The sequence below is a fragment of the Oncorhynchus gorbuscha genome, linkage group LG01, assembly GCF_021184085.1.
Source record: "Oncorhynchus gorbuscha isolate QuinsamMale2020 ecotype Even-year linkage group LG01, OgorEven_v1.0, whole genome shotgun sequence".
Lineage (NCBI taxonomy): Eukaryota > Metazoa > Chordata > Actinopteri > Salmoniformes > Salmonidae > Oncorhynchus > Oncorhynchus gorbuscha.
The window spans coordinates 5,856,245-5,870,921 of record NC_060173.1 but is presented as its reverse complement, the minus strand read 5'-3'; the positions used below and the strand labels follow the sequence as shown (position 1 = coordinate 5,870,921).

At 45.7% G+C, this 14,677-nt stretch overlaps 1 protein-coding gene across 1 annotated transcript in view; it reads left to right on the top strand.

The window, feature by feature from the left end:
- LOC124038772 overlaps positions 1 to 14,677 on the top strand; it is a 133,569-nt gene that overhangs the window by 77,524 nt on the left and 41,368 nt on the right. The window contains exons 35-39 of the mRNA XM_046354862.1: positions 819 to 879; positions 5,396 to 5,478; positions 5,708 to 5,848; positions 7,611 to 7,775; positions 14,547 to 14,583. Of these exons, the coding sequence (XP_046210818.1) occupies positions 819 to 879; positions 5,396 to 5,478; positions 5,708 to 5,848; positions 7,611 to 7,775; positions 14,547 to 14,583 (487 nt within the window). The remainder of the gene's footprint in view (positions 1 to 818; positions 880 to 5,395; positions 5,479 to 5,707; positions 5,849 to 7,610; positions 7,776 to 14,546; positions 14,584 to 14,677) is intronic.

The following is a 14,677-nucleotide window of genomic DNA, read 5'->3' as shown; positions in this document are numbered from 1 at the left end:
AGGGGGGGAGTACTGAGGAGATATAGACTAGTGTCCTATCCAGGGGGGATTGTACTGAGGAGATATAGACTAGTGTCCTATCCAGGGGGGAGTACTGAGGAGATATAGACTAGTGTCCTGTCCAGGGGGGGGAGTACTGAGGAGATATAGACTAGTGTCCTATCCAGGGGGAGTACTGAGGAGATATAGACTAGTGTCCTATCCAGGGGGAGTACTGAGGAGATATAGACTAGTGTCCTGTCCAGGGGGGAGTACTGAGGAGATATAGACTAGTGTCCTGTCCAGGGGGTGCAGGCCTACTTGTACATCAAGCTTCCTCAATCTACAGAAACGGGAGATAAGCTCCTATGAGCCTTTCCAGCATGTTCCGGGCTACTTACTTACTATGCTGAGCTTTCACGACTGGAAGGTTTCGTAGACGTATGACCTGCCATACAATAGGTGTATATTTTTTTATTTAACCTTTATTTAACTAGGCAAGAACAAATTCTTATTTACAATGACGGCCTACACTGGCCAAATCCAGACGACGCTGGGTCAACCCAGACGTGCACCACCCCACGGCCGGTTGTTGTACGGCCTGGATTCAAACCAGGGTGTCTGCAGACGGCTGTGCCACTTGGGAGCCCAATGGGCTGTGGCTATATTTCCAGGCAAATGGGAAGTGGGCTGAACTGGTTGAAAGGACATCATTAAAACCAGTTTTGCCTGCTGGGATGTCAGCGACGTTTGTCATGGTGCCTCGTTCCAGCAGGTAGTGACGGTATTGATTCCAACCCAAGGGAATTGTTTATTTACCTCTGTGTCTGCTTCTGCAGGTGACCCATCTCTTTGACAATGGAGGAACTGTGTTCTTTGCTATCTTCATGGCTATATGGGGTAAAGACATTTTTCTCAGTTTCTCTCTCTCTCTCTCTGCTCTCTCTCTCTCTCTCTCTCTCTCTCTCTCTCTCTCTCTCTCTCTCTATCTCTATCTCTATCTCTATCTCTATCTCTCTCTCTCTCTCTCTCTCTCTCTCTCTCTCTCTCTCTCTCTCTCTCTCTCTCTCTCTCTCTCTCTCTCTCTCTCTCTCTCTCTCTCTCTCTCTCTCTCTCTCTCTCTCTCTCTCTCTCTCTCTCTCTCTCTCTCTCTCTCTCTCTCTCTCTCTCTCTCTCTCTCTTCTCTCTCTCTCTCTCTCTCTCTCTCTCTCTCTCTCTCTCTCTCTCTCTCTCTCTCTCTCTCTCTCTCTCTCTCTCTCTCCTGCTCTCTTTGCTCTCTCTCTCTCTCTCTCTCTCTCTCTCTCTCTCTCTCCCTCCCTCTCTCTCTCTCTCTCTCTCTCTCTCTCTCTCTCTCTCTCTCTCCTGCTCTCTTTTGCTCTCCCTCTCTCTCTCTCTCTCTCTCTCTCTCTCTCTCTTTCTCTTTCTCCCTGTCTCTGGTATTCATGTTTGATACCATTCCATTCACTCCATTCCAGCCATTATTATGAGTAAAATAAAAAACAGAGTAGTGTGTGCTGTGTGTGTGTGTGTGTGTGTGTGTGTGTGTGTGTGTGTGTGTGTGTGTGTGTGTGTGTGTGTGTGTGTGTGTGTGTGTGTGTGTGTGTGTGTGTGTGTGTGTGTGTGTGTGTAATGTGTTTCCGTGTGTGTGTGTAATGTGTTTCCGTGTGTGTGTGCAATGTGTGTTTGTCTCGGTATGAATTTTTGGGCCTTTCTCTGACACCGCCTGATATAGAGGTCCTGGATGGCAGGGAGCTGGGCCCCAGTGATGTACTGGGCTGTCCTCACCACCCTCTGATATAGAGGTCCTGGATGGCAGGGAGCTGGGCCCCAGTGATGTACTGGGCTGTCCGCACCACCCTCTGATATAGAGGTCCTGGATGGCAGGGAGCTGGGCCCCAGTGATGTACTGGGCTGTCCGCACCACCCTCTGATATAGAGGTCCTGGATGGCAGGGAGCTGGGCCCCAGTGATGTACTGGGCTGTCCTCACCACCCTCTGATATAGAGGTCCTGGATGGCAGGGAGCTGGGCCCCAGTGATGTACTGGGCTGTCCTCACCACCCTCTGATATAGAGGTCCTGGATGGCAGGGAGCTGGGCCCCAGTGATGTACTGGGCTGTCCGCACCACCCTCTGATATAGAGGTCCTGGATGGCAGGGAGCTGGGCCCCAGTGATGTACTGGGCTGTCCTCACCACCCTCTGATATAGAGGTCCTGGATGGCAGGGAGCTGGGCCCCAGTGATGTACTGGGCTGTCCTCACCACCCTCTGATATAGAGGTCCTGGATGGCAGGGAGCTGGGCCCCAGTGATGTACTGGGCTGTCCTCACCACCCTCTGATATAGAGGTCCTGGATGGCAGGGAGCTGGGCCCCAGTGATGTACTGGGCTGTCCGCACCACCCTCTGATATAGAGGTCCTGGATGGCAGGGAGCTGGGCCCCAGTGATGTACTGGGCTGTCCGCACCACCCTCTGATATAGAGGTCCTGGATGGCAGGGAGCTGGTCCCCAGTGATGTACTGGGCTGTCCGCACCACCCTCTGTAGCATTTTGCGGTCAAGAGTGAGATCACACAGTCATCTGGAAAAACAGGGTCTTTGTCTCAATTGCATGTTCCAATGGCCCAAGAGATTTGGTTATTTTCAATCATTTGTGGGCAAACACACACAAACCATTTACTGTGACACAACTGTAGCCAGGAGGGACATTTAATATATTTATATCTGAACTCAACTGATAGTTTTAGAGCTGCACATAGCTCTGAAAAAAGAATGAACTTCTTCACCTGAAAAATCAAGACAATAACTAGAGAGCCAGATACATACTGTAGAAAGAAAAACTGTGTCATGACTTTGCCCTGTTGGGGGAGGTTTATAATAATAATAATAATAATATATGCCATTTGGCAGACGCTTTTATCCAAAGCGACTTACAGTCATGTGTGCATACATGACCCCCATAAATACCTTTCCCCCTTTCCTCTCTTTACTCTACAAATGTGACTCTTGGAAAGCCCCTTGTTAACATAGATAGAGTCTGGTAACATCAAAAGGGTGGGGAACGGAACCATATTTCGGTAATCCAACCAGTTGAAAATATGCGTTGGTACTTAATGAATATGATGTCAGATCAGTTGTCGTCTGAGACATTACTACTGATGATAGGATGACATAAACTGTATCTTGGAAAGTCTACACATTCTAGTTATCAGATTCACGTGGAATTGTTGCGCAATTGAAATGTTTTAATATGAAACTATTTGTGAAAAGATTAAATGTAATTTTAGCTTCTAAATGAGAGAATTGTTTTTCATGAGTGAACTACACTCAACTCAGTGGCCCCGCCCTTGTGAACAGACATTGGTTGTAAACTATGAAACACGCCCTTCTCTCCCACCACTACAAAGCCCCTTTGAGGAAAATTCATAGTGTTCCCGAGGACGTGAGGACTGCTGTCATACGTTAAAAGTTTTGTATTGTTTATTCATTTGTTCGTGAAGAATTCTACCACGTTCAGAAGAGACTGAATAAGGTGACGATTAATGATTGACTGCTATTGATGTAAAAGATTACTAGGTCTTTAAGAGTTTATTCGGAAGATAACAGCTCTATGAACATTCTTTCGTGGTGCCCCCGACTTTCAAGTTAATTACATTTAAAATTACATTATAAATCTACTGTATAATTTTAGTTACTCTACGTCTCCTTGCCATCATCCTTCATGGGAGAAACTTTTTCTGTTGTTGTTGCATACAGTGTGGAGAACAAGTATTTGATACACTGCCGGTTTTGCAGGTTTTCCTACTTACAAAGCATGTAGAGGTCTGTAAGTTTTATCATAGGTACACTTAAACTGTGAGAGACGGAATCTAAAACAAAAATCCAGAAAATCACATTGTATGATTTTTAAGTAATTAATTAGCATTTTATTGCATGACATAAGTATTTGATACATCAAGTAAGTTAGTAAGTTATGTCAAGAATTCAGTGTGTAAATAAATATATGATGTGTATTACTGCATGGTTGGTTTTAAGGGATTGTTGATAAGCGTTTCACTAAAAAAAAGCCCTCAATACAACAGGCTAGACAGCAGAACTACCTGTTGTATTTCATTTGATTTAAACAGTATAAATACACTCGTAGAAATATTATGATGTGCAGTGTATGTGTAGTGTAGGTGTAGTGTATTTGTAGTGTAGGTGTAGTGTATTTGTAGTGTAGGTGTAGTGAATTTGTAGTGTAGGTGTAGTGAATTTGTAGTGTAGGTGTAGTGTATTTGTAGTGTATTTGTAGTGTAGGTGTAGTGAATTTGTAGTGTATTTGTAGTGTAGGTGCTGTGTATTTGTAGTGTAGGTGTAGTGTATTTGTAGTGTAGGTGTCGTGTAGGTGTAGTGTAGGTGCCGTGTAGGTGTCGTGTAGGTGTCGTGTAGGTGTCGTGTAGGTGTCGTGTAGGTGTCGTGTAGGTGTAGTGTAGGTGCCGTGTAGGTGTCGTGTAGGTGCCGTGTAGGTGCCGTGTAGGTGTCGTGTAGGTGTAGTGTAGGTGTCGTGTAGGTGTCGTGTAGGTGTAGTGTAGGTGTGTAGACGAGGTGAAAGAGCCCAGACATCTAAAGCTTGTTTTCCCCATCTACTCTCTCTCTTTAAACAGAAGTGGGTCAAGCTCCATTCAAGTTGAATCTTGCTGCACATTAAAAATACATTTGAATCACTCTTTGAAGTCACCATGTTCTCATGTGTATCCAATGTTTCTGAGTTTAGCGAATGTGCCGTAGAGATATTTCCCCTTTGAGAATTCAAATTTCAATGTGGGCCCGCCCACAATTGTCAAATATATTGACTTTAAGTACCCCCCCCCCCCCCCCAAGAGACATCAGGCACCCCCAAGAGACATCAGGCACCCCCAAGAGACATCAGGCACCCCCAAGAGACATCAGACACCCCCAAGAGACATCAGGCACCCCCAAGAGACATCAGGCACCCCCAAGAGACATCAGACACCCCCAAGAGACATCAGACACCCCCAAGAGACATCAGGCACCCCCAAGAGACATCAGACACCCCCAAGAGACATCAGGCACCCCCAAGAGACATCAGGCACCCCCAAGAGACATCAGGCACCCCCAAGAGACATCAGGCACCCCCAAGAGACATCAGGCACCCCCAAGAGACATCAGGCACCCCCAAGAGACATCAGGCACCCCCAAGAGACATCAGGCACCCCCAAGAGCTATCGTTCCACTCCTTACCAATCGTCATGCCAAACATGACATGTCACAGAGTACAAGGCGTAGAATATTAGCAAAACAGGTTCGGGTATTTCAGGCTACTGGAATGAATCACTAAAGTCATTCCGTGAAGGTTGATCGATTCCCTCCTCCGTGTTCCGTGTTCCGTGTTCTATTGGAATGTTGTCCCTGTAGCCACGGTGTTCCTGGAGTTCTGGAAGAGGAGGAGGGCGGAGCTGACGTATGACTGGGACCTCATCGACTGGGAGGAGGAAGAGGTTGGTCCAGACAGATGTATCTGTTTTTTTATGTACACTAGTGTTCAGTCATTTCTCATTCAGCAATATCTGCTTATTTGATATGGTTTCATATCATATTCAACTATTTCAATGTTTCTTATGATACCGTTGAGCATTGTGTGGATGGGAGGTATATCTTGATTGGTTTCAGTCAGAAATATCAGAGTAATTGAAATGATACACTGCAGTGTATGTGTGTTTGTCCCAGGAGAATCTGCGGCCCCAGTTCGAAGCCAAGTACTCCAGGTTAGAGAGAGTAAACCATATCTCTGGCAAGCCGGAGCCCTTCCAGCCCTTCACTGACAAACTCAGCAGACTCATGATCTCTGTGTCTGGCATCTTCTTCATGGTAAGACCTTGTTATCACATGAGTTATCAGGCTGTACTGTGGATCTGTGTCTTTCTGTTTGTGTCTGGGATCTACTTCACAGGTAAGACCTTGTTATCACATGAGTTATCAGGCTGTACTGTGGATCTGTGTCTTTCTGTTTGTGTCTGGGATCTACTTCACAGGTAAGACCTTGTCATCACATGAGTTATCAGGCTGTACTGTGGATCTGTGTCTTTCTGTTTGTGTCTGGGATCTACTTCACAGGTAAGACCTTGTCATCAGTTATCAGGCTGTACTGTGGATACTGTAAGGGTTTGGGGTCAATTCCATTTCAATTCAGTACATTCTAGAAGTACACTGAAGTGTTTTATTTGAACATGGAATTGGAATTGGAATTGGAATTGGAATTGGAATTTCGGTTTACATTCTAAATTGACTGAATTGAAAAAGAACTGCCCCCCACCCCAAAAAAAAAAAAAAACCCTGGAACACAGTTTTCTAACTACTAGAGTGATGAGCTTTCTAGCAGCCTATTACCACCCCCTGGTGTAGGGAACCCATCAATACAACAGCCACTCCTTGGAAACAGTGACTCTGTTGTTGTGATGTGTGTATTGTTGCTCATCTACTCAACTGCAATAGGTCGTGTCGAGAGTCTGTGAAATATAACAGTGAGTCATTGGTTAACAATGTTGCTCCACAGAGTATAGACATTTGTAAACACACGTTCCCAGACCCAGACAGGATGTACTACCCCCAAAACTAACACGTTCCCAGACCCAGACAGGATGTACTACCCCCAAAACTAACACGTTCCCAGACCCAGACAGGATGTACTACCCCCAAAACTAACACGTTCCCAGACCCAGACAGGATGTACTACCCCCAAAACTAACATGTTCCCAGACCCAGACAGGATGTACTACCCCAAAACTAACTCATTCCCAGACCCAGACAGGATGTACTACCCCCAAAACTAACACGTTCCCAGACCCAGACAGGATGTACTACCCCCAAAACTAACACGTTCCCAGACCCAGACAGGATGTACTACCCCCAAAACTAACACATTCCCAGACCCAGACAGGATGTACTACCCCCAAAACTAACTCGTTCCCAGACCCAGACAGGATGTACTACCCCCAAAACTAACACGTTCCCAGACCCAGTTTCTGTCTCTCGCCCCTTCCACTTTCTATCTGTGTGTGTGTATCTGTGTGTGTATCTGTGTGTGTGTATCTGTGTATCTGTGTGTGTATCTGTGTGTGTATCTGTGTGTGTATCTGTGTGTGTATCTGTGTGTGTATCTGTGTGTGTGTATCTGTGTGTGTGTATCTGTGTGTGTGTATCTGTGTGTGTGTATCTGTGTGTGTGTATCTGTGTGTGTATCTGTGTGTGTATCTGTGTGTGTATCTGTGTGTGTATCTGTGTGTGTATCTGTGTGTGTATCTGTGTGTGTATCTGTGTGTGTGTATCTGTGTGTGTGTATCTGTGTGTGTATCTGTGTGTGTGTATCTGTGTGTGTGTATCTGTGTGTGTATCTGTGTGTGTGTATCTGTGTGTGTATCTGTGTGTGTGTATCTGTGTGTGTGTATCTGTGTGTGTGTATCTGTGTGTGTGTATCTGTGTGTGTGTATCTGTGTGTGTGTATCTGTGTGTGTGTATCTGTGTGTGTATCTGTGTGTGTATCTGTGTGTGTATCTGTGTGTGTATCTGTGTGTGTATCTGTGTATCTGTGTGTGTATCTGTGTGTGTGGTTATATGTTTGTCTCCTCCCCAGATTTCTCTGGTCCTGACAGCTGTGTTTGCGGTGGTGGTGTTCCGACTGATTGCCATGGAGAAGTTTGCATCGATCGACTGGGAGTTTGTCAAGAAGAACTGGCAGTTTGCCACCTCTGGAACGGGAGTCTGTATCAACTTCATGATCATCATGTCTCTCAATGTGGTGGGTTCTGGCCCTATAACCCTCTGGCACCAGAGTGTGTATCAACTTCATGATCATCATGTCTCTGAATGTGGTGGGTTCTGGCCCTATAACCCTCTGGCACCAGAGTGTGTATCAACTTCATGATCATCATGTCTCTGAATGTGGTGGGTTCTGGCCCTATAACCCTCTGGGATCAGAGTCTGTATCAACTTCATGATCATCATGTCTCTGAATGTGGTGGGTTCTGGCCCTATAACCCTCTGGGATCAGAGTCTGTATCAACTTCATGATCATCATGTCTCTGAATGTGGTGGGTTCTGGCCCTATAACCCTCTGGGATCAGAGTCTGTATCAACTTCATGATCATCATGTCTCTGAATGTGGTGGGTTCTGGCCCTATAACCCTCTGGCACCAGAGTGTGTATCAACTTCATGATCATCATGTCTCTGAATGTGGTGGGTTCTGGCCCTATAACCCTCTGGGATCAGAGTGTGTATCAACTTCATGATCATCATGTCTCTGAATGTGGTGGGTTCTGGCCCTATAACCCTCTGGGATCAGAGTGTGTATCAACTTCATGATCATCATGTCTCTGAATGTGGTGGGTTCTGGCCCTATAACCCTCTGGGATCAGAGTCTGTATCAACTTCATGATCATCATGTCTCTGAATGTGGTGGGTTCTGGCCCTATAACCCTCTGGCACCAGAGTGTGTATCAACTTCATGATCATCATGTCTCTGAATGTGGTGGGTTCTGGCCCTATAACCCTCTGGGATCAGAGTGTGTATCAACTTCATGATCATCATGTCTCTGAATGTGGTGGGTTCTGGCCCTATAACCCTCTGGGATCAGAGTCTGTATCAACTTCATGATCATCATGTCTCTGAATGTGGTGGGTTCTGGCCCTATAACCCTCTGGGATCAGAGTCTGTATCAACTTCATGATCATCATGTCTCTGAATGTGGTGGGTTCTGGCCCTATAACCCTCTGGCACCAGAGTGTGTATCAACTTCATGATCATCATGTCTCTCAATGTGGTGGGTTCTGGCCCTATAACCCTCTGGCACCAGAGTGTGTATCAACTTCATGATCATCATGTCTCTGAATGTGGTGGGTTCTGGCCCTATAACCCTCTGGGATCAGAGTCTGTATCAACTTCATGATCATCATGTCTCTCAATGTGGTGGGTTCTGGCCCTATAACCCTCTGGGATCAGAGTCTGTATCAACTTCATGATCATCATGTCTCTGAATGTGGTGGGTTCTGGCCCTATAACCCTCTGGCACCAGAGTGTGTATCAACTTCATGATCATCATGTCTCTGAATGTGGTGGGTTCTGGCCCTATAACCCTCTGGGATCAGAGTCTGTATCAACTTCATGATCATCATGTCTCTGAATGTGGTGGGTTCTGGCCCTATAACCCTCTGGGATCAGAGTCTGTATCAACTTCATGATCATCATGTCTCTGAATGTGGTGGGTTCTGGCCCTATAACCCTCTGGCACCAGAGTGTGTATCAACTTCATGATCATCATGTCTCTGAATGTGGTGGGTTCTGGCCCTATAACCCTCTGGGATCAGAGTCTGTATCAACTTCATGATCATCATGTCTCTCAATGTGGTGGGTTCTGGCCCTATAACCCTCTGGGATCAGAGTCTGTATCAACTTCATGATCATCATGTCTCTGAATGTGATGGATGTCTTACCAAACTGTTATGCCAAGCCACCTCATCCACAGTCGTACAGGATATTGTTGTGTATTGATCCACTGGATAATGTTGCATATTGATCTACAAGATAATGTTGCATATTGATCCACAGCCAAATTGTAACTTTCTGATCACCATGTCTGTGAATGTTTTTATTTCACCTTTATTTAACCAGGTAGGCTAGTTGAGAACAAGTTCTCATTTGCAACTGCGACCTGGCCAAGATAAAGCATAGCAGTGTGAACAGACAACACAGAGTTACACATGGAGTAAACAATTAACAAGTCAATAACACAGTAGAAAAAAGGGGAGTCTATATACATTGTGTGCAAAAGGCATGAGGAGGTAGGCAAATAATTACAATTTTGCAGATTAACACTGGAGTGATAAATGATCAGATGGTCATGTACAGGTAGAGATATTGGTGTGCAAAAGAGCAGAAAAGTAAATAAATAAAAACAATATGGGGATGAGGTAGGTAAAAATGGGTGGGCTATTTACCGATAGACTATGTACAGCTGCAGTGATCGGTTAGCTGCTCAGATAGCAGATGTTTGAAGTTGTTGAGGGAGATAAAAGTCTCCAACTTCAGCAATATTTGCAATTCGTTCCAGTCACAGGCAGCAGAGAACTGGAAGGAAAGGCGGCCAAATGAGGTGTTGGCTTTAGGGATGATCAGTGAGATACACCTGCTGGAGCGCATGCTACGGATGGGTGTTGCCATCGTGAACAGTGAACTGGGATAAGGCGGAGCTTTACCTAGCATGGACTTGTAGATGACCTGGAGCCAGTGGGTCTGGTGACGAATATGTAGCGAGGGCCAGTCGACTAGAGCATACAGGTCGCAGTGGTGGGTGGTATAAGGTGCTTTAGTGACAAAACGGATGGCACTGTGATAGACTGCATCCAGTTTGCTGAGTAGAGTGTTGGAAGCAATTTTGTAGATGACATCGCCGAAGTCGAGGATCGGTAGGTTAGTCAGTTTTACCAGGGTAAGTTTGGCGGCGTGAGTGAAGGAGGCTTTGTTGCGGAATAGAAAGCCGACTCTAGATTTGATTTCGGACAGCATGCCCTCCGATTTGACACACTGAACTCTGTCTGCAAAGTAGTTGGTGAACCAGGCAAGGCAGTCATCCGAAAAACCGAGGCTACTGAGTCTGCCGATAAGAATATGGTGATTGACAGAGTCGAAATCCTTGGCAAGGTCGATGAAGACGGCTGCACAGTACTGTCTGTTATCGATGGCGGTTATGATATCGTTTAGTACCTTGAGCGTGGCTGAGGTGCACCCGTGACCGGCTCGGAAACCAGATTGCACAGCGGAGAAGGTACGGTGGGATTCGAGATGGTCAGTGACCTGTTTGTTGACTTGGCTTTCGAAGACCTTAGATAGGCAGGGCAGGATGGATATAGGTCTGTAACAGTTTGGGTCCAGGGTGTCTCCCCTTTTGAAGAGGGGGATGACTGCGGCAGCTTTCCAATCCTTGGGGATCTCAGACGATATGAAAGAGAGGTTGAACAGGCTGGTAATATGGGTTGCGACAATGGCGGCGGATAGTTTCAGAAATAGAGGGTCCAGATTGTCAAGCCCAGCTGATTTGTACGGGTCCAGGTTTTGCAGCTCTTTCAGAACATCTGCTATCTGGATTTGGGTAAAGGAGAACCTGGAGAGGCTAGCTGCGGGGGGGGGGGAGCTGTTGGCTGAGGTTGGAGTAGCCAGGCGGAAGGCATGGCCAGCCGTTGAGAAATGCTTGTTGAAGTTTTCGATAATCATGGGTTTATCGGTGGTGACCGTGTTACCTAGCCTCAGTGCAGTGGGCAGCTGGGAGGAGGTGCTCTTGTTCTCCATGGACTTCACAGTGTCTCAGAACTTTTTGGAGTTGGAGCTACAGGATGCAAACTTCTGCCTGAAGAAGCTGGCCTTAGCTTTCCTGACTGACTGCGTGTATTGGTTCTTAGTTCTGCATTTTTTGAACGGAGCATGCTTATCTAAAATGGTGAGCAAGTTACTTTTAAAGAATGACCAGGCATCCTCAACTGACGGGATGAGGTCAATGTCCTTCCAGGATACCCGGGCCAGGTCGATTAGAAAGGCCTGCTCACGGAAGTGTTTTAGGGAGCGTTTGACAGTGATGAGGGGTGGTCATTTGACTGCGGCTCCGTAGGGGATACAGGCAATGAGGCAGTGATCGCTGAGATCCCGGTTGAAGACAGCAGAGGTGTATTTGGAGGGCCAGTTGGTCAGGATGACCACTATGAGGGTGCCCTTGTTTACAGATTTAGGGTTGTACCTGGTGGGTTCCTTGATGATTTGTGTGAGATTGAGGGCATCTAGCTTAGATGGTATCTGGGTGGGTATCTGTGATGGTATCTGGGTGGGTATCTGTAATGTGATTGGTATCTGTGATGTGATGGTATCTGGGTGGGTATCTGTAATGTGATTGGTATCTAGGTGGGTATCTGGGTGGGTATCTGTAATGTGATGGTATCTGGGTGAGTATCTGTAATGTGATGGTATCTGGGTGGGTATCTGTAATGTGATGGTATCTGGGTGGGTATCTGTAATGTGATGGTATCTAGGTGGGTATCTGGGTGGGTATCTGTAATGTGATGGTATCTGGGTGGGTATCTGTGATGTGATGGTATCTGGGTGGGTATCTGTAATGTGATGGTATCTGGGTGGGTATCTGTAATGTGATGGTATCTAGGTGGGTATCTGTGATGTGATGGTATCTGGGTGGGTATCTGTAATGTGATGGTATCTGGGTGGGTATCTGTAATGTGATGGTATCTAGGTGGGTATCTGTAATGTGATGGTATCTGGGTGGGTATCTGTAATGTGATGGTATCTGGGTGGGTATATGTAATGTGATGGTATCTGGGTGGGTATCTGTGATGTGATGGTATCTGGGTGGGTATATGTGATGTGATGGTATCTAGGTGGGTATCTGTAATGTGATGGTATCTAGGTGGGTATCTGTAATGTGATGGTATCTGGGTGGGTATCTGTAATGTGATGGTGTCTGGGTGGGTATCTGGGTGGGTATCTGTAATGTGATGGTATCTGTAATGTGATGGTATCTGTAATGTGATGGTATCTGGGTGGGTATCTGTAATGTGATGGTATCTGTAATGTGATGGTATCTGTAATGTGATGGTATCTGTAATGTGATGGTATCTGGGTGGGTATCTGTAATGTGATGGTATCTGTGTGGGTATCTGTAATGTGATGGTATCTGGGTGGGTATCTGTAATGTGATGGTATCTAGGTGGGTATCTGTAATGTGATGGTATCTGGGTGGGTATCTGTAATGTGATGGTATCTGGGTGGGTATATGTGATGTGATGGTATCTGTAATGTGATGGTATCTGGGTGGGTATATGTGATGTGATGGTATCTGTAATGTGATGGAATCTGGGTGGGTATATGTGATGTGATGGTATCTGGGTGGGTATATAGGTGGGTATCTGTAATGTGATGGTATCTGTAATGTGATGGTATCTGGGTGGGTATCTGTAATGTGATGGTATATGGGTGGGTATCTGTAATGTGATGGTATCTAGGTGGGTATCTGGGTGGGTATCTGTAATGTGATGGTATCTGGGTGGGTATCTGTAATGTGATGGTATCTGGGTGGGTATCTGTAATGTGATGGTATCTAGGTGGGTATCTGTAATGTGATGGTATCTGGGTGGGTATCTGTAATGTGATGGTATCTGGGTGGGTATATGTAATGTGATGGTATCTGGGTGGGTATCTGTGATGTGATGGTATCTGGGTGGGTATATGTGATGTGATGGTATCTAGGTGGGTATCTGTAATGTGATGGTATCTAGGTGGGTATCTGTAATGTGATGGTATCTGGGTGGGTATCTGTAATGTGATGGTGTCTGGGTGGGTATCTGGGTGGGTATCTGTAATGTGATGGTATCTGTAATGTGATGGTATCTGTAATGTGATGGTATCTGGGTGGGTATCTGTAATGTGATGGTATCTGTAATGTGATGGTATCTGTAATGTGATGGTATCTGTAATGTGATGGTATCTGGGTGGGTATCTGTAATGTGATGGTATCTGTGTGGGTATCTGTAATGTGATGGTATCTGGGTGGGTATCTGTAATGTGATGGTATCTAGGTGGGTATCTGTAATGTGATGGTATCTGGGTGGGTATCTGTAATGTGATGGTATCTGGGTGGGTATATGTGATGTGATGGTATCTGTAATGTGATGGTATCTGGGTGGGTATATGTGATGTGATGGTATCTGTAATGTGATGGAATCTGGGTGGGTATATGTGATGTGATGGTATCTGGGTGGGTATATAGGTGGGTATCTGTAATGTGATGGTATCTGTAATGTGATGGTATCTGGGTGGGTATCTGTAATGTGATGGTATATGGGTGGGTATCTGTAATGTGATGGTATCTAGGTGGGTATCTGGGTGGGTATCTGTAATGTGATGGTATCTGGGTGGGTATCTGTAATGTGATGGTATCTGTGATGTGATGGTATCTGTAATGTGATGGTATCTGGGTGGGTATCTGTGATGTGATGGTATCTGTAATGTGATGGTATCTAGGTGGGTATCTGTAATGTGATGGTATCTGGGTGGGTATCTGTAATGTGATGGTATCTGGGTGGGTATCTGTAATGTGATGGTATCTGTAATGTGATGGTATCTAGGTGGGTATCTGGGTGGGTATCTGTAATGTGATGGTATCTGGGTGGGTATCTGTGATGTGATGGTATCTAGGTGGGTATCTGTAATGTGATGGTATCTGGGTGGGTATCTGTAATGTGATGGTATCTGGGTGGGTATCTGTAATGTGATGGTATCTAGGTGGGTATCTGTAATGTGATGGTATCTGGGTGAGTATCTGTAATGTGATGGTATCTAGGTGGGTATCTGTAATGTGATGGTATCTGTAATGTGATGGTATCTAGGTGGGTATCTGTAATGTGATGGTATCTGGGTGGGTATCTGTAATGTGATGGTATCTGGGTGGGTATCTGTAATGTGATGGTATCTGGGTGGGTATCTGTCTCAAAACAGATTTGTTTTTCTCTCTTCAGGTATATGAAAAGGTGGCTTACCTTCTCACCAATTTAGGTGAGCATAACCCTCGTATGGTCCAGTTATCGCCCCATGTTGTGAGCATAACCCTCGTATGGTCCAGTTATCACCCCGTGTTGTGAGCATAACC